At 36.2% G+C, this 15,808-nt stretch overlaps 2 protein-coding genes across 2 annotated transcripts; one reads left to right on the plus strand and one right to left on the minus strand.

Moving 5' to 3' along the window:
- Positions 1 to 6,848: 6,848 nt before the first annotated feature.
- LOC122062844 (putative receptor-like protein kinase At4g00960) lies at positions 6,849 to 12,919 on the minus strand. The gene is made up of 7 exons (XM_042626496.1): positions 12,079 to 12,919; positions 10,243 to 10,374; positions 8,626 to 8,756; positions 8,287 to 8,497; positions 7,720 to 7,957; positions 7,395 to 7,551; positions 6,849 to 7,303 (listed from the first exon to the last, which is right to left on the minus strand). Exons 1-7 carry the CDS (start codon positions 12,893 to 12,895, stop codon positions 6,959 to 6,961), a joined length of 2,031 nt encoding a protein of 676 aa, XP_042482430.1. The 5' UTR covers positions 12,896 to 12,919; the 3' UTR covers positions 6,849 to 6,958.
- Positions 12,920 to 13,078: 159 nt separating this feature from the next.
- LOC122062848 (receptor-like protein 7) lies at positions 13,079 to 15,794 on the plus strand (the record flags this gene model as incomplete). The annotated part of the gene is made up of 2 exons (XM_042626501.1): positions 13,079 to 13,088; positions 14,870 to 15,794. Coding segments are annotated over exons 1-2 (935 nt in total), but the record flags the coding sequence as incomplete, so codon positions are not given.
- Between the last annotated feature and the right edge of the window lie 14 nt (positions 15,795 to 15,808).

A 15,808-nucleotide genomic window follows, 5' to 3' on the forward strand; every position in this document is an offset into this window, starting at 1 on the left:
CTTCGCCCGAGGACGTAGCACACCACCCTGGTGTGTGAACCTCGTTAAATCTCTGTGTCGTACGGATCTATTGTCTCTCTTTATTCGTATTTCTTGGTGTTTGTTCTAACAAACTGGTATCAGAGCTCTTGGTTACTTCGATCCATGGCTTCAACGAAATACGATATTGATAGGTTTGACGGCAACATCAGTTTTAGTTTATGGCAGGTTCGAATGATGGCTGTTCTCACGCAGCAGGGTTTGAAGAAAACCCTATTTGGGAAGGCGAAGAAACCTGCAACTATGTCCGATGATGATTGGAGCGATTTGGATGATAAAGCCCTTTCAGCTATTCAGTTGTGTCTTTCGAATGATGTTCTACAGGAAGTTCTCTCAGAGAAAACGGCTGCAGAGTTATGGGTGAAGTTAGAGAACCTCTACCTCACCAAATCCCTCACCAATAGGTTGAGATTGAAGCAACAACTGTATACCCTTCATATGGGTGAAGGTACTTCTATTAAATCCCATATATCTGAGTTCAATTCTATTGTTACTGATTTGAAAAGGATAGATGTTAAAATAGACGATGAAGATTTGGCCCTATTATTGTTATGTTCTCTGCCTCCATCTTATAAGCACTTTAGGGATACCATGATTTATGGTAGAAAGACAATCTCTATTGAGGATATCAAAACGAATCTGCAAAGCAAGCAGAAGATTGATGATGAGTTGACAACTACCAATAAATCTGATGGTGTTGGTTTGGTAGCTAGAGGGAGAACGAATGAAAGGGGTTCATATGGTGACAAAAAGAAGGCTAGATCAAAATCTAAGTACAAGAATTTAACCTGCAATTACTGTAAGAAGAAGGGGCATATTAAATCTGAATGCTATAAGCTTTTAAATAAGCAGAAGGCAGGTGGTGGTGCTCAAAATCAACAGAAAAGAGATGATTCTGCAGAAGCTAGTATTGCTGAAGATGAGAGTGAGTCTGATATGCTTTTGGTGACTGATGATAAAGTTAGATCACAGGATGAATGGATTCTTGACTCTGGTTGTTCCTACCATATGTGTCCCAATCGTGAATGGTTCTCCACATACGAATCAGTTCGAGGTGGAGTTGTGTTGATGGGAAATAATGCTTCTTGTAAGACTATTGGAATGGGAACGATCAATATCAAGATGTATGATGGCATTATCAGAACCTTGTCCAATGTCAGGCATGTCCCTGATTTGAAGAAGAATCTCATCAGTTTAGGCACTCTTGATTCAAATGGGTGCAAGTATACAGCTGAAGGTGGAGTCATGAAGGTCAGCAAGGGAGTTCTCTTATTGATGAAAGGAATCAAGGTTGGCAGTTTGTATGTGTTGCAGGGTACTACAGTCACTGGGTCTGTTGCAGCAGCTTCATCATCTATGTCTGAATCAGATGTCACAAATTTATGGCACATGAGGTTAGGCCATATGAGTGAAAGAGCGATGGCATCATTAAGTAAAAGGGGCTTGTTGTGTGGTCAGAGTACAGGAGCAATGGAGTTCTGTGAGCATTGTGTGTTTGGGAAGCAGAAAAGAGTTAGTTTCAGTACTGCTATTCACAGGACCAAGGGAACTTTGGACTACATTCATTCAGACCTATGGGGGCCCTCCAAGGTTGCTTCAAAGGGGGCTGGTGCAAGATACTTGCTTACTTTCATTGACGATTTCTCTAGAAAGTTTGGGTCTATTTCTTGAAGCACAAAAATGAAGTATTTGTCACTTTCAAACAGTGGAAGAATTTGCTTGAGAAGCAGACCGGGAAACAAATTAAAAGGTTGAGAACCGATAATGGCCTAGAGTTTTGTGAAGGTGACTTTAATGAGTTCTGCAAAAATGAAGGTATTGCAAGACACCATACAGTTGTTAAAACACCCCAGCAGAATGGAGTGGCGGAGCGTATGAATAGAACATTGTTAGAAAAGGCAAGGTGTATGTTATCAAATGCAGGATTGGGCAAGGAGTTCTGGGCAGAAGCAGTTAACACAGCAACCTTGTTGGTGAATCGATCTCCTTGCACAACTATTGAGTGCAAGACTCCAGAAGAAGTTTGGTCAGGTAAACCTGCAGACTACTCAAATTTAAAAGTATTTGGATGTCCTGCTTATGCACATGTAAATGAAGGGAAGTTGGAACCTAGGGCTAAGAAATGCATTTTTCTTGGGTATGGATCTGGAGTGAAAGGATACAGGTTGTGGTGTTCTGATCCAAAGTCTCCAAAATTTCTTATTAGCAGAGATGTTACTTTTGATGAATCTACTATGTTGCATCCTAGGAAAGAAGTTCCTATTCATCGTGATGAAGGTCAAGAAAAATCTAGAGAGAAGGTGGAATTTGAAATTGGTGGTTCATCTTCAAACAAAGCACAATCTACTTTAGTTCAGTTGCCTACTTTTACTGAAGGAGATGATGCTCAAGAGAATCAAGAAGAAGAGCGGTACAGCATTGCCAAGGATAGACCAAGGAGGAATATTAGACAACCACAAAAGTATGGGCATGCTGAATTTGTTGCTTATGCATTGTCTGTTGCAGATACAATTGAAAATAGTGAGCCTGCAACATATTCTGAAGCTGTTGTTTCAATTGATTCTACAAAATGGTTGATTGCCATGAATGAGGAGATTGAATCTCTTCATAAAAATCAGACTTGGGAGCTTGTGAAGCCAAGAACAGGGAAGAAAATTGTTGGTTGCAAATGGGTCTTCAAGAAGAAGGAATCTGCCTCAGGTGTTGAAGATGCTAGGTACAAGGCACGTTTGGTTGCAAAGGGCTACAGTCAGGTACAAGGAATTGATTTTAATGATGTTTTTTCACCTGTTGTTAAGCATAGTTCTATTCGTGTCCTACTTGCTTTAGTTGCTATGCATGATTTGGAGTTGGAGCAACTTGATGTGAAAACAGCATTCTTGCATGGTGAACTAGAAGAACAGATTTATATGCATCAACCTGAAGGGTTTGTTATTGAAGATAAAGAGGACCATGTATGCTTGTTGAAGAAGTCCCTATATGGTTTAAAACAGTCTCCTAGACAGTGGTATAAAAGGTTTGATTCAGTTATGGCTAGGTTTGGATACTCCAGGTGTCAATATGACTGTTGTGTTTATTTCAGAAACCTCTCTGATGGGTCATTCATATATTTGTTGCTTTATGTTGATGATATGTTGATTGCAGCAAAAGATAGGAATGAGGTCAATAAGTTGAAGGAACAATTAAGTTCTGAATTTGAGATGAAAGATTTGGGGGCAGCAAGGAAGATCCTTGGTATGGAGATCAAGAGGGATAGAAAAGCAGGGAAGCTGTGGCTATCTCAACAAAAGTACACTGAGAAGGTATTGAATCGTTTTGGCATGAAAGATGCCAAACCTGTAACTACTCCTCTTGCATCTCATTTTAGACTTTCAACTGCTCTATCACCTAAGACAGATGAAGAGGTGGAGTACATGTCACGTGTTCCATACTCTAGTGCAGTTGGCTCCGTTATGTATGCTATGGTTTGCACTCGTCCTGACATTTCACAAGCTGTCAGTGTGGTGAGCAGATATTTGTCATGTCCAGGTAAAGCTCATTGGGAAGCAGTGAAGTGGATACTTAGGTACTTGAAAGGGACCTCTGGTATTTGTTTGGAGTTTGGGAGGAATGGTGATAATTTATCTGGTTATGTTGATTCAGATTATGCAGGTGATCTTGACAAGAGGAGGTCACTCACAGGCTATGTATTTACTCTTGGAGGAAGTACGGTTAGTTGGAAAGCTACTTTACAGGCTACAGTTGCATTATCTACTACTGAAGCAGAGTATATGGCAGTGACTGAGGCAATTAAAGAAGCTATTTGGCTTAGAGGTTTGTTGGGAGAACTCAGCATGGATCATGGGGTGACTGTTGTCCATTGTGATAGCCAGAGTGCTATTCACTTGACTAAAGATTCAATGTATCATGAGAGGACAAAGCACATTGATGTTCGGTATCATTTCATAAAAGAGATAATTGCTCAAGGTAATATTCAAGTGTTGAAGATTGGTACTGAAGACAATCCAGCTGATATGTTGACTAAGCCTTTATGTGTTGGTAAGTTCGAGCATTGCTTGAACTTACTTGGTGTTTGTCATGTTTGAGTTCAGCCCTTTGGAGGGCTATTGGAGAAGATGAAGATATTAGCTATTTGTTTATCTGTTGGAGGAGAATTCAAGCCAAGGTGGAGATTTGTTAAGTTTGTCTCGAATTCTTGACCCGTTTTGAAGATTGACCCGATCCGTTTTGAAGATTGACCCGATGGGTCGAACCGCTATCTGGAGTATATATATAATGTACTGTTGCTTGTTGAGAGTCATTGTAGTCTAGGGTTTTCACGAAGCTAGGGTTTCAGGGCGAGTTCTTCCTCGCCGCTGTTAGGGTGTAATCTCTCTTCTGCATAGTGAATCATCTTCTTCTTCGCCCGAGGACGTAGCACACCACCCTGGTGTGTGAACCTCGTTAAATCTCTGTGTCGTACGGATCTATTGTCTCCCTTTATTCGTATTTCTTGGTGTTTGTTCTAACACTCCTCTACATAGGAAGAGACCATAGACTTTGTCTGAACCATTACCACCTATGGTTGTATTATAGAATTTGGGGTGAGAGGTAACATTAGCATTAGACGATAGATTAGAAAGAAGGAGGTTAAGATTGGCTAGATATCTGGTGCTATTTGTGGTATAAGGAACCCCTGAAGGACCCGTACAGGAGTAGCCCACAGGATCAGCGGTGATACTACTCAACACGAGCAAGAGCATGCAAGAGAAAAGCACAAGTTGTGTATAAGCCATCACTTGCAGAGATTGTCCTGAATATGAAAGAACTGGTTTGGAGTTGCAGAGGTTTTTAAATAAGGGATTTTCTTCATGACCCTATGGATCTGGAAAGAAGATTATTTTGGAGAAAACATTATCAGTTTTGTGTGATCATATACATGCTAATTCAAAAAGTGGTAGGCCCATGGATTCACCATTTCGTGTGATCACATACATGCACCAGTTTAACAAAAAAAAAAACATACATGCACTAAATTTTGTGCATGGCCCACCATCGACTAGACATGCTAATTCCAAAATAAGGGTCCATGGATACCCAATTTTCTCTGTTTGCAAAGAAAATTGGGACCCTTTTTGATTTGGTCAGAAAGAGATCACAAGGTTGGAAATCTTGTTTCTTTTCGGTGTTCAGTCGTTTTCAACTTTTATGAAAAGTGGAAAATGAATCAATGATTCAAGAGAGGGAGGGGCCATGGATACTCAATTTCCTCGAGGACCATAACTTTTTTCCCAGTCCAAAAGAGAACTATGACGGATACACCTCAACAAACAGGCCACGTCTTTCCTAGAGGACAAGCGAAGAACGACTACGTCAAGTTTCAATCTGTCGTATTATACTCATAATTTTTAGGACTCCATGTTTCGGACCTCCGCTTAATTTCATTCAAGCTTCATTTTGGTCATAGAGAGATCATTCAGGTTTAGATTCATAAGTGGTGACAATTGTCTTATGAAGACATATTTTTACTACGGCTCAGGTGGGTTCCCTTAACCAAGCCATTGCTTATAAGTCGTCAGCTCAATCTTGAATAGGCATGTGGTTAGAGCTTTGGTCTTCTCCCATTGATTGGGGGCTTATGGTTTAATGTTCTATTTCACTCCCGATGGGAATTCTTTTCACCCTTCCCTAATGGGTACTACTTCACTATCAACACCTAGTAGTATTTAGACTTGCAAGGTGGTCCTTGATGATTCACACGGGATTCCACGTGCCCCATGTTACTCTGGTCAGAGCGTAAACTATTGATACTTTCGGCTACTGGACTCACAACGAAAGTAATAATTTAATATTGAAAGTCAATAGTCGAATGTGGAGATTTATAGTTACTTAGGTATATTTTTTTTTACAACTAATTTTGAGATTGAATTTTACTAAGTCCCCAATAAGCGAGTATTATAGTCAAAATTTTGGCAAAGCTATAGGGTGTGGGGACTTATTGTGCTTTCAAAGATGGAATAGGAGAAGATCTTGGTAGTTCTCGCGTGGAGAGGGAGATGAAATGATCTCAGGCTCTCACATGAAAGGAGAAATCGTTAAGGTTCCACGTGAAAGGTGGAAGTAATAATCCTATATCAAAAGTGGATAGTTCGATGTAAAGACTTTTAGCTAGTTAGACACCCTTTCCTTAATAACTAGCCTTTTGAGGATGAACTCTAACCAAGTCCCCAACAAAATAATAAACTCTTGTAGCATTAGTTATCTGTAACATTCATCGGTTGGTTGTGTTCTATCTTTGGTTATTACAAATTATATATATATATATATATTCCTCTAAAAGATCGTTTGTATTAAAGAACGAAAAGAAAAAATATATAGAGAAATTGGCAAAATCACAAACTAAAAACACCGAGAGTATCAATATAAGTAATATGCTACACTCGACGTAAGTTGATATACTACCAGTTCACTTCAATGTCTACTTCACGAGGACCATAACGTGGAATCCAATGTATCCAAATGTTGTGGAATCCATAAATTTACCTCTTATGATCTTTATTGAAATCGTACATTACAAAGCCATTACTTAATAAGGAAAAAATATCGTTTCCTCGCAAAGGGGTGGAGAAAATATCACTTTGCCCCCCTAGCTAGATCCATGTACACTTTCATTAATTGGTCCTTGTGTTGGTTCAGTGGCCACATGAACAATTAGATAGCTATCCCCAGGTCAAAAAAAAAAAAAAAAAAAAAAAAAAACAAAAAAAAAAAAACAAAAAAACAAAAAAACAAAAACAAAAACAAAAACAAACAAAACAAACAAAAAACACTAGCACAAAATTTAGCTTCTTGTTCACTGACTAAGTAACTCAAGTCTGGTAAAACAAAGCATCCATGTGATATCAGACAACTTGTAGTAAATGTTCTTCCTTCACCAGCACTATCGACCAGATAAGTCAGTAATTGACATTTTATTTATGGAATTTTTTTCTGACTTTCTTGTGGATAGACCTAATTTTGTTACCCTTGAATCATCTGTGGAAAATTCCCCTAAATGAATTGAGCTACCCATTACAAAGGCTGCCGATGAAGGCAATGGGAGAGATGCAGAGTAACTATTGAGCATGTTAACAACAGTGGCCATGGATGGTCTGTTAGATGCACTTTCTTGAACACATAATATTCCAATGTGAATGCACCTAATCACTTCAGACCTGTCATAATTTTCTCCCAAAGTTGGATCTATCAATTCTGAAGCTGTACCGTCTGTCCATTTTTTCCATGCCTACAACAATATATCAACAACATACACATTTTAATTAAAAATCTAATTGAATTTTCATATCATTTCAAGAATTATAAGTATTCTTACTTACATAGCTGAGAAGGCCACCTTCCATGCTCCCATCTGATTGATCTAAATTGCTGCTTCTTTGACCGCTCACTATCTCTAGTAGTAAGACTCCAAAACTAAACACGTCTGTCTTAACTGAGACTTGCCCTTGAAGTATGTACTCTGGTGCCATATATCCACTGCATTCCATCTCAGTATAATTAATTAGTTTCAAGTTAAAGGAATATAATTAAAATAAAAATGCCCATTCAAATTTTAGTTCACTCACTTTACTACTAACAAGATAGATTTTTTTTTTTTTTTAAACAACAGGTATAATCAAAAGGGTTTCTAGGGCTTGAACTTACTATGTTCCAACAATCCTATTAGTATTGGCTCGAGATTGGTCAACTACAAAGAGCCTTGCCATGCCAAAATCTGCAATTTTTGGATTCATCTCCTCATCTAACAAAATATTGCCAGCTTTTAGATCTCGATGAATAATCTTTAATCGAGAATCTTCATGAAGATAAAGAAGCCCTCGAGCAATGCCTTCAATGATTTTGAAACGTTCTTCCCAAACCAATTGTGACCGTTGGATTGGATCTATATATACATGATTCCAAAAGATTTATCAAATTAAGATTCAAATTATGAAATATTTGCTACTACGTATACTACAAACAAGGAAGCATGCTTCAAGATTACTAGAAAGGTGGACGATTGAATTTGAAAGGTAAAACTTACATAACAAAAAATTTCGTTTTAGTAAGAAGAAAAGTGCACCTATAAAAAAAACTTGAGGTACTTTTCTCCTATAAAAAAAATCTGAATTTCTAGGTGTTCATATTTCACTCATAAATATGAAGGTAATTTTATTTGCCTAGAAACCCAAAAAGATTCAAGTTCAAAGAAAAGAGGAATAAGAGTCAAACCAAAAATAAAGTGATCAAGACTTTTATTTGGCACAAATTCATAGATGAGCAGTTTCTCTTCTTCTTTTATGCAGAAGCCAAGGATCCTAACAAGATTCCTGTGCTGCAACTTGGCTGCTAATTTAACCTCATTCTTAAACTCTATTTCACCCTGTTCAGAAGTTTTTGAGAGCCTCTTCACAGCCACCGTTTGTCCATCCAAAAGAATACCCTGAATATATATATATACACAATATAAATTAGAAGATACAAGAAATTGTAATTTCATCAATGCTTATTTTAATTACCTTCAAGTATTTGAAACCTAACACTACATACATAATGAGAAAGATTTGATACCTTGTAAACAGTTCCAAATCCTCCTTGTCCGAGCTTATTTTCATCAGAGAAATTATCTGTGGCAGCTTTTATTGTCTCCAAGTTGAATAGTAAGGAGTCAACCCATGTCATGTCATTATGGTAATCTTCATCTAAACAGAATATATAAGTCTAATAAGTAAATATTTCTTAACCAGCAGCATTTCAATGAATATGGATGGACTCTCAAGTGTTATATATAAATTACATTTACTGTTTCAATACAAAATTTTCATGTTTGTTATGGATTATGGATACCTTATTGAATTTTGGAAGTACTAGATTATGATCCACTTATTGTTTCGTAAAATAAAAAAAAATTAAAAAAATCTCTAAACATAAATCAAAATTTATGCCTATTTACAATTCTAGAAACGACTTTGATAAAACAAGTGACTTGTTTCGTCATTTCTAGAAGTGAATTTAAGAGGAAAAAAAAAAAAAAAAGGCTGTTGTACCAGCTAAATCTGTCAACTATTTCAACCTAAAAAGAGGCAACCAAACTCTCTCTCCCTTTTGGGCATGATACTATTGGGTTTTTTAGTGGCATTATTTTTGCAAAAAACGTTTCGAGAAACAGGCTTAGCAAACAAGAAAAAATCCGTTTTTCGAATATGTGAAAAGCCGTTTTTGCTATTTCTAAAATCGTTATCAAACGGTGCCCAAATATTACAACAATAATCACAATAATAGATAAATTTCTCGCTTCAAATGCATTAGAGCATTAGATAAATGGGCAAAGCCTGACTCATTAAGCAAATAAAAAGAGCCTTTCTTAGCTATAGTGGGTTTGGACAAGTTGTTGAATACATAATTTTTAATTTGGATTTTTATACTTATATATGTTTCTTGTGGAAAAAGGGCACTGAACTAGAATTTTAAACTAGATTATGTGAGCAGCATATTCACGCAAAATTTGATCGTGATGGAGCTACGATGCTGCAGTTATACATTTGGATTGTGTCAAGGGATAGAGTTTCCCATAAAACAAGAAACTAATAAATAAAAGCAATTAATTAAGCAATAAGGTATATTTCTAATTTCTGTATTTTACAAAGACTCCGTCTGGCTATATAAGTGTAGCTTTTTTTTGGCTAAGTGTAACTGGGTAAGGAAGAGAAGCAAAAGAAGTAAAGTGGAATTGGTTTTAAATAGAAAAAGAAAACAGAATTGGTTTTAAATAGAAAAAGAAAACTTCTGTAATCATGATTGTTAAAACTATTTATTTTCTTTCTATAAATTCAAGGAAGTTGGATTATGTGTGCAATTTTATTATACAAACAGATTTGAAATGTTTTGGAGTTAGATACACTACTGATTACAAAAATTGTCATTTAATTTTGTATATTAAAATATTTTCTTTTCCATTAAATCCAGATCTCCATACCTAAGCTGAGCTAATTTAATAATTTTATACAGGATTTCTAGAAGATGGTATTGATTTTGGAAAGGTTTAAACCCCCAGGATGTTCAACCTAAGAACTGTATTTCAATTCCTATAGTAACTAATTCACAAATTCATGATATATAAAATTTCCTAGACATGGTGCTTCAATGAATTTTGAATGAACAAGAAAATTATTAGCCAGACTTTCTTACCAAGTTTGAGCTTCCTCTTTTGAAGACGTCGATAGAAGTTGGAGATGATTACGATTATAATAAATGTCGCAACATTAATAATAACAAGGACAATGATAGTTATTGATTTTCTCCTATTACCTCCATTATTACCTGTATAAATCAAAATAAAATTTTATGTTAGTTTAATCTTTTTTTCAATGCCATTATTTTTTTAGATCACTAAGGACTGTTTCAGTATGATTTTTATTTCAATTTTATGGGATCAAAAATTGAAATTCTGATTTTTGATATAATTGTTTTTACCTTATTTATGACCAGTCGAAATCAATTTCATCAAATAATGAATAGCTGGAGTCCACATCATAATCAACTACAACAAACTTCCTTTTGAGGATGTGGGAATTCTATTAAACATTAACCACTTACCGTTTGCCATCTCGCTCTCTCCCTCTCTCTCTCTCTCTCTCTCTCTCTTCATTTTTTATCTACTCCCCTCTCATTAATTATCCGACTTTCATTAGTATATGTATCGAAAAAAAAAAAAAACTGGTATATAATTTGGTATCATCCTCAGTCAAATCACCATATCATCATGACATCATATCACCAAGAGATCACAAAAGTGCATATCATCACATCGATATGATACAAATACCAGTTCCGATAACAGTTGTGAGAGGGTACCTGGTATCAGTACTGATATTGATCTTGGATCGATAGCATCTTCATCCGATACCAACATTTTTTTTTTTTAATTAAAAAAAAAATGATACAAGAAAAAAGGGCTGTGATCTGAAAACAATGACAAGATAGGCAGATCTCCCCTCCTATGGGAGAGTCGTTTGCAAAGAAAAATCACGAAAAAACAAAGCCAATCTGAAAAGATACTAAGCCAAAGGATTAAATACATTTCAGGACTCAACCAATCACTATTGTGACCAAAGGCTTGTGCTATGGAATGCTAATAAATATTAAAATTTACCCAAAAAAATATATAATAATTGAAAAACCATGTGATGCTAAATAAATGAAGAAGAAGAGAAGTTGAATTAAAAATAACAAAGGACCGTTGAAAAAAATAGAAGTAGAGGATAAGAAAGTTTGAGCTGAAGACAGAAGAACACAGGCAGTTGAGAGCTGCTTTGGTATCCTGTTGGTATCGGCTGAAATGATATTGATACTTGATAGATTTGAATCAGGCATTAATATTGGATCAGGGATAAAATAGTCAAAAAAATTTTATTCTTTTATGAAAAATAAAAGCAAACGTAATCGATGTAAATTGATTCAATCCGATCTAAATATAATACCAATACCAATACGAATACCATAAGGATAACTAAAATCCTTGATCCGGACCTCAATAGGTAAGGACTTGTTTCAATATTGAAATTGAAAACAATTTTAATCTTTTCTTTGGTCTACTTGAAAAAAAAAGTGGGAGAAGGGGGAGGGTAAACATTTGATTTGACAACTTTAAATAAAATAAAAATAAAATTACTCTATTTCTCTATCAATACCATCAAAGAAATATAGAGAATTTACATTAAGGAATTGAACTACCAAGTGGAATTTTTATTCTTCAAATATTTCAGATTGATGCAATCAAAACAATTTCAATTTCTTGACAAAAAATTTACTCCTTGACTATTCATGAAATCAATCTGAAATTGAAATTGAAATCAATACCAAGTCAGCCCTAAATTTTAATTTAGAATGAGAAATTGATTAATTCCAGCACAGACAGATTCAATCTTGTGGGTAAGGCTTTGGCTTAAACATATCCAATTAATGGAAACAGTACTGAAATCTAGCTAGAATAAAATTTCATTATTACAAAATCAAGAGACATACCAGTAGCAGTGACCGTTGTATTGGTGGATGGAGCAATTGCAGGAGTTGTAGATGGTTGATAGAAAGGACTATTGAACTCATACCTTACATTACAACTTGGTTTAAGAATCCTCCCACCTTGTTTCGGATACAATAACCTTGGAATATCAAGATTAACACTCCCAATTAAGCAAGAATTGCACTCAGTAGGAGTTATATCAGGGTTACACTGCACTAACCCATAGAGATTATCAAACCCTGAATAGTAGCTCACTTGACCTGAAGCATAATACTTGGGAGTAGTAGTAGAAGCAACATAAACAGATTGATTCACTAGCCGATGAAGCAAATTTCCCACTGTGGTGTTATACTGATCCAACTTGGTTAAGTTATTTGGAGCAGGAGCATAACGAAATGGTTCTTGTTCTAAAATTGAGAAGAAGGATTCATTTGAGTAACGTAACATACAATTATCATACCAAGCTACTGCTGCAGTCATGTTGGGACAAACTGATTTGATACCGGTACCAGCGGTTTCGACGCAGGTCTGACAATCTTTGACTGTGATATCACCTCTACATAGGAACTGACCATAGACTTTGTCTGAGCCATTACCGGTGGTGGTGTTATAGAATCCGGTACCAGAGGTAGCATTAGAATTAGAGGAGAGAGAAAGGAGAAGGAGGTTGAGATTGGCTAGGTATTTGCTGCTATTTGTGGTTTGATTATCTAATGAAAGATAAGTACATGAGTAGGCAACGGCTTGGGCAGTGATGCTGCCCGACATGAGCAAGAAGAGAGTGCAAGAGATGAGAAGCATGAGTTGTGTATAAGCCATCACTAGTAGAGAAGGTCTTGGAGATGGACCAACTACTTTGGTGTTGGAGAGGTCTTTTAAATAAGGGATTTTCTTGGTATACATTGACCCATTCAATGATTCAATTCATGACTTGTTTAGCCCGGGCAGCGGTAGTAGGCGCCTTTTGTCTACTCCACACCCAAGACTAGATATGCTAATTTAATGGAGAGCGGTACTAGGTGCCTTTTGAAAATCATTAGAGTTGTGGAGTAAATTTTATTCTTGACGGAGTTATTATTTTGTCATAAAAATAATATTATTAGTAACAGTTCCAAAAAGGTAACCTTATAAGTGAAAATACGCATGTAATTAAACTTTTTTAAGGTTATGTTTGATTTCAAGGGAATTTAAAAGAAATAGAAATGACTGTTTTTCAAACTTAAAAGAAGCTTTCTAATTAAAATTTTTACTATATTTATCAATGAAACAAACGTTTTACAATTCATAGCAACGAATATTGGAGGAAAACTAAAGTGAAAATTATATCGAAATATGAAGTGATTTGGAGTTAATGATACAATTACATGGAGTAATTTAGTGATTACAAAAATTCCTTTTTAAGTTTGAAAATTTTAATTCCTTTTGCAACTAAAATAAGTGTAAGAAAATTTAAACAACAGAATTTACTATCTTAAGAAAAGAAAAGAATAAAAAAAGAACACGTTGGTTGTTTTAGATGTTGGAAAAAAAAATTCAATTAATTAAGGAAGAGATAATAACAAAAATCAGTAATTTATTTTTATTTACAAAATTATTTTGCTTCTAATTAAATCTAAGCATAATAATCTTGTAGAATAAATTAACTATGTTGGGTGATATAATGTCTTGTATTCCGTCATTTACAAAAATGGATTTATGTTAGAATATCTTGATCGAAAGTCTCATGCCCTAAAAAAAATAGGCCCACCTTGTGCGTTAATCATCATTAGGAGACGTAGAATTCTCCATTCTCCTCAGGTCCTTTTCAATGGTCTTCCAATAAGTCTCTCATCATTAGTTTCCAATGTATAATTTAATCTTACCTTTTAACTTTTAAATTCCACAATTGGGCTTGAGTCAATCCAAACTTCACGGGTGTATCTCAATTTAAAAAAAATAAAATAAAATTCCACAATTGGGCTTGAGTCAATCCAAACTTCACGGGTGCATCTCAATTTAAATAAATTAAAACAAAAAAGAAAAAAAGGAGGAAGTCCCTCTTCCTTTGTTTTCCTCTTAGTGCGGTCCTCTCAGTCAAGAAGTTAGAAAGTCACCATCCCATGCCCCATAAAACAATAACCTCCTGAAACTAATTCGTTAGAAAGTCACCACCCCATGCCCCATAAAACAATAACCTTCTGAAACTAATTCTTCTGTCTTAATTCATTATTTCCCAAGACTTCTGAGTCTTCCTTATAAGCCAAATGAGGTCAACTGCCCATTTTGTATCTATGGTCTCATGGAATTATTACATCGAAGTGTCCAAAACATAGCCATCTTTATTGACTTTTAATTTCCTCTAATTGCTCAGTTAGGTTCTCTTATCGTTTCTCACATCAGTCTATCCACCAATAACACACCAAAAGAAATTAGTCCTCCAGCAAGAGGTCTTGAATCCCCCTCCCCCAATTGCTGCCTCCGTCCAATGAGGATCATTTTCAAATTAATTATATGAGTAGTTTAAAGAAGATAAGGTTATAAAATAATTTCATAGTTGATGTTAATAAAAGAAAGGGTAATTTACAATGCGACCCCCTGGAGAATGTCAATATTAGAGGGACACCCCCTCTCTTTCATCAAATTAAACTCGGACCCCCTACCGTTAGTCACGGTTAAGGAATATGCCTTTTATGCTAATGTCAGCAATAATATTTTATTTAAAATACCAAAATGCCCTTATTAAATATGAAATACCTAAATTACCCTTATAATAAGTTACTATTTCTTTCCCATTTCACTGAGGATCGTTCAAAGCTGCGACGACGGACGGTGACCCGTACACTTCTCGCTTCCACCGATCGCCCTCTCACCAAGCTCGATCATCCCGGCGTTCTCCTCATCTCTTCCGATGGGTTCCTGCTTCCCAATCTTCAACTCCAGCAGAAACAGATTGTTGCTCATGGGATGGCGTCACTTGCAACGTCACCACTGGTTACGTGATTGGTCTCGACTTGAGCTCTGATCCCTACTCGTTCAGTTACAAGCTTTCAGGACCTATCTATTCCAACAGCAGCCTCTTTGGCCTCCATCATCTCCAAAGGCTCAACCTTGCTTACAATGACTTCAAGTTGGCTCCTATCCCATCTGAGTTTGATCGTCTTCCAAGCTTGACACATCTCAACCTCTCCTATTCCAATTTCTCTGGTCAGATACCCTGGGAATTCTCACGCCTAACAAGGTTAGTTTCTCTTGATCTCTCCTACTTCTCTGATTATGCAAAACTGGAAAGACCAAACCTTAAGGAGTTGATCCAGAATCTGACATCTCTTGTGGAACTATACCTTGATGGTGTAGACCTCTCTAGTCCTAGTCCTAGTCCTAGTCCTACACAGGGAAGCAGCGATCATTGGTCTCAGGTCTTGCCGCAGTCACTTCCCAACCTCCGTGCATTGAGTTTGATTTACTGTGGTCTTTCAGGTCCCATTCACTCTTCTTTCTCGCAGCTTGTCTTCCTCGAGGAGCTCCGACTTGATGATAACTATAATCTTTCTTTTGAAGCACCCAAGTTCTTGCCCCTCAATTTCTCTCATTTGAAGACTCTTAGTCTAAGTTATTGTGCATTGTATGGAGAGTTCCCCAATAGTGTTTTTCAACTACCCAATCTTCGGATCCTTGATGTGTCAATGAATCTTCTCCTAAATGGTCAATTGCCAGATTTTCCACTTAACAATGCCTTTCAGTACATATCGCTCT

This window comes from Macadamia integrifolia, unplaced genomic scaffold (genome assembly GCF_013358625.1).
Source record: "Macadamia integrifolia cultivar HAES 741 unplaced genomic scaffold, SCU_Mint_v3 scaffold1129, whole genome shotgun sequence".
Classification (NCBI taxonomy): Eukaryota; Viridiplantae; Streptophyta; class Magnoliopsida; order Proteales; family Proteaceae; genus Macadamia; species Macadamia integrifolia.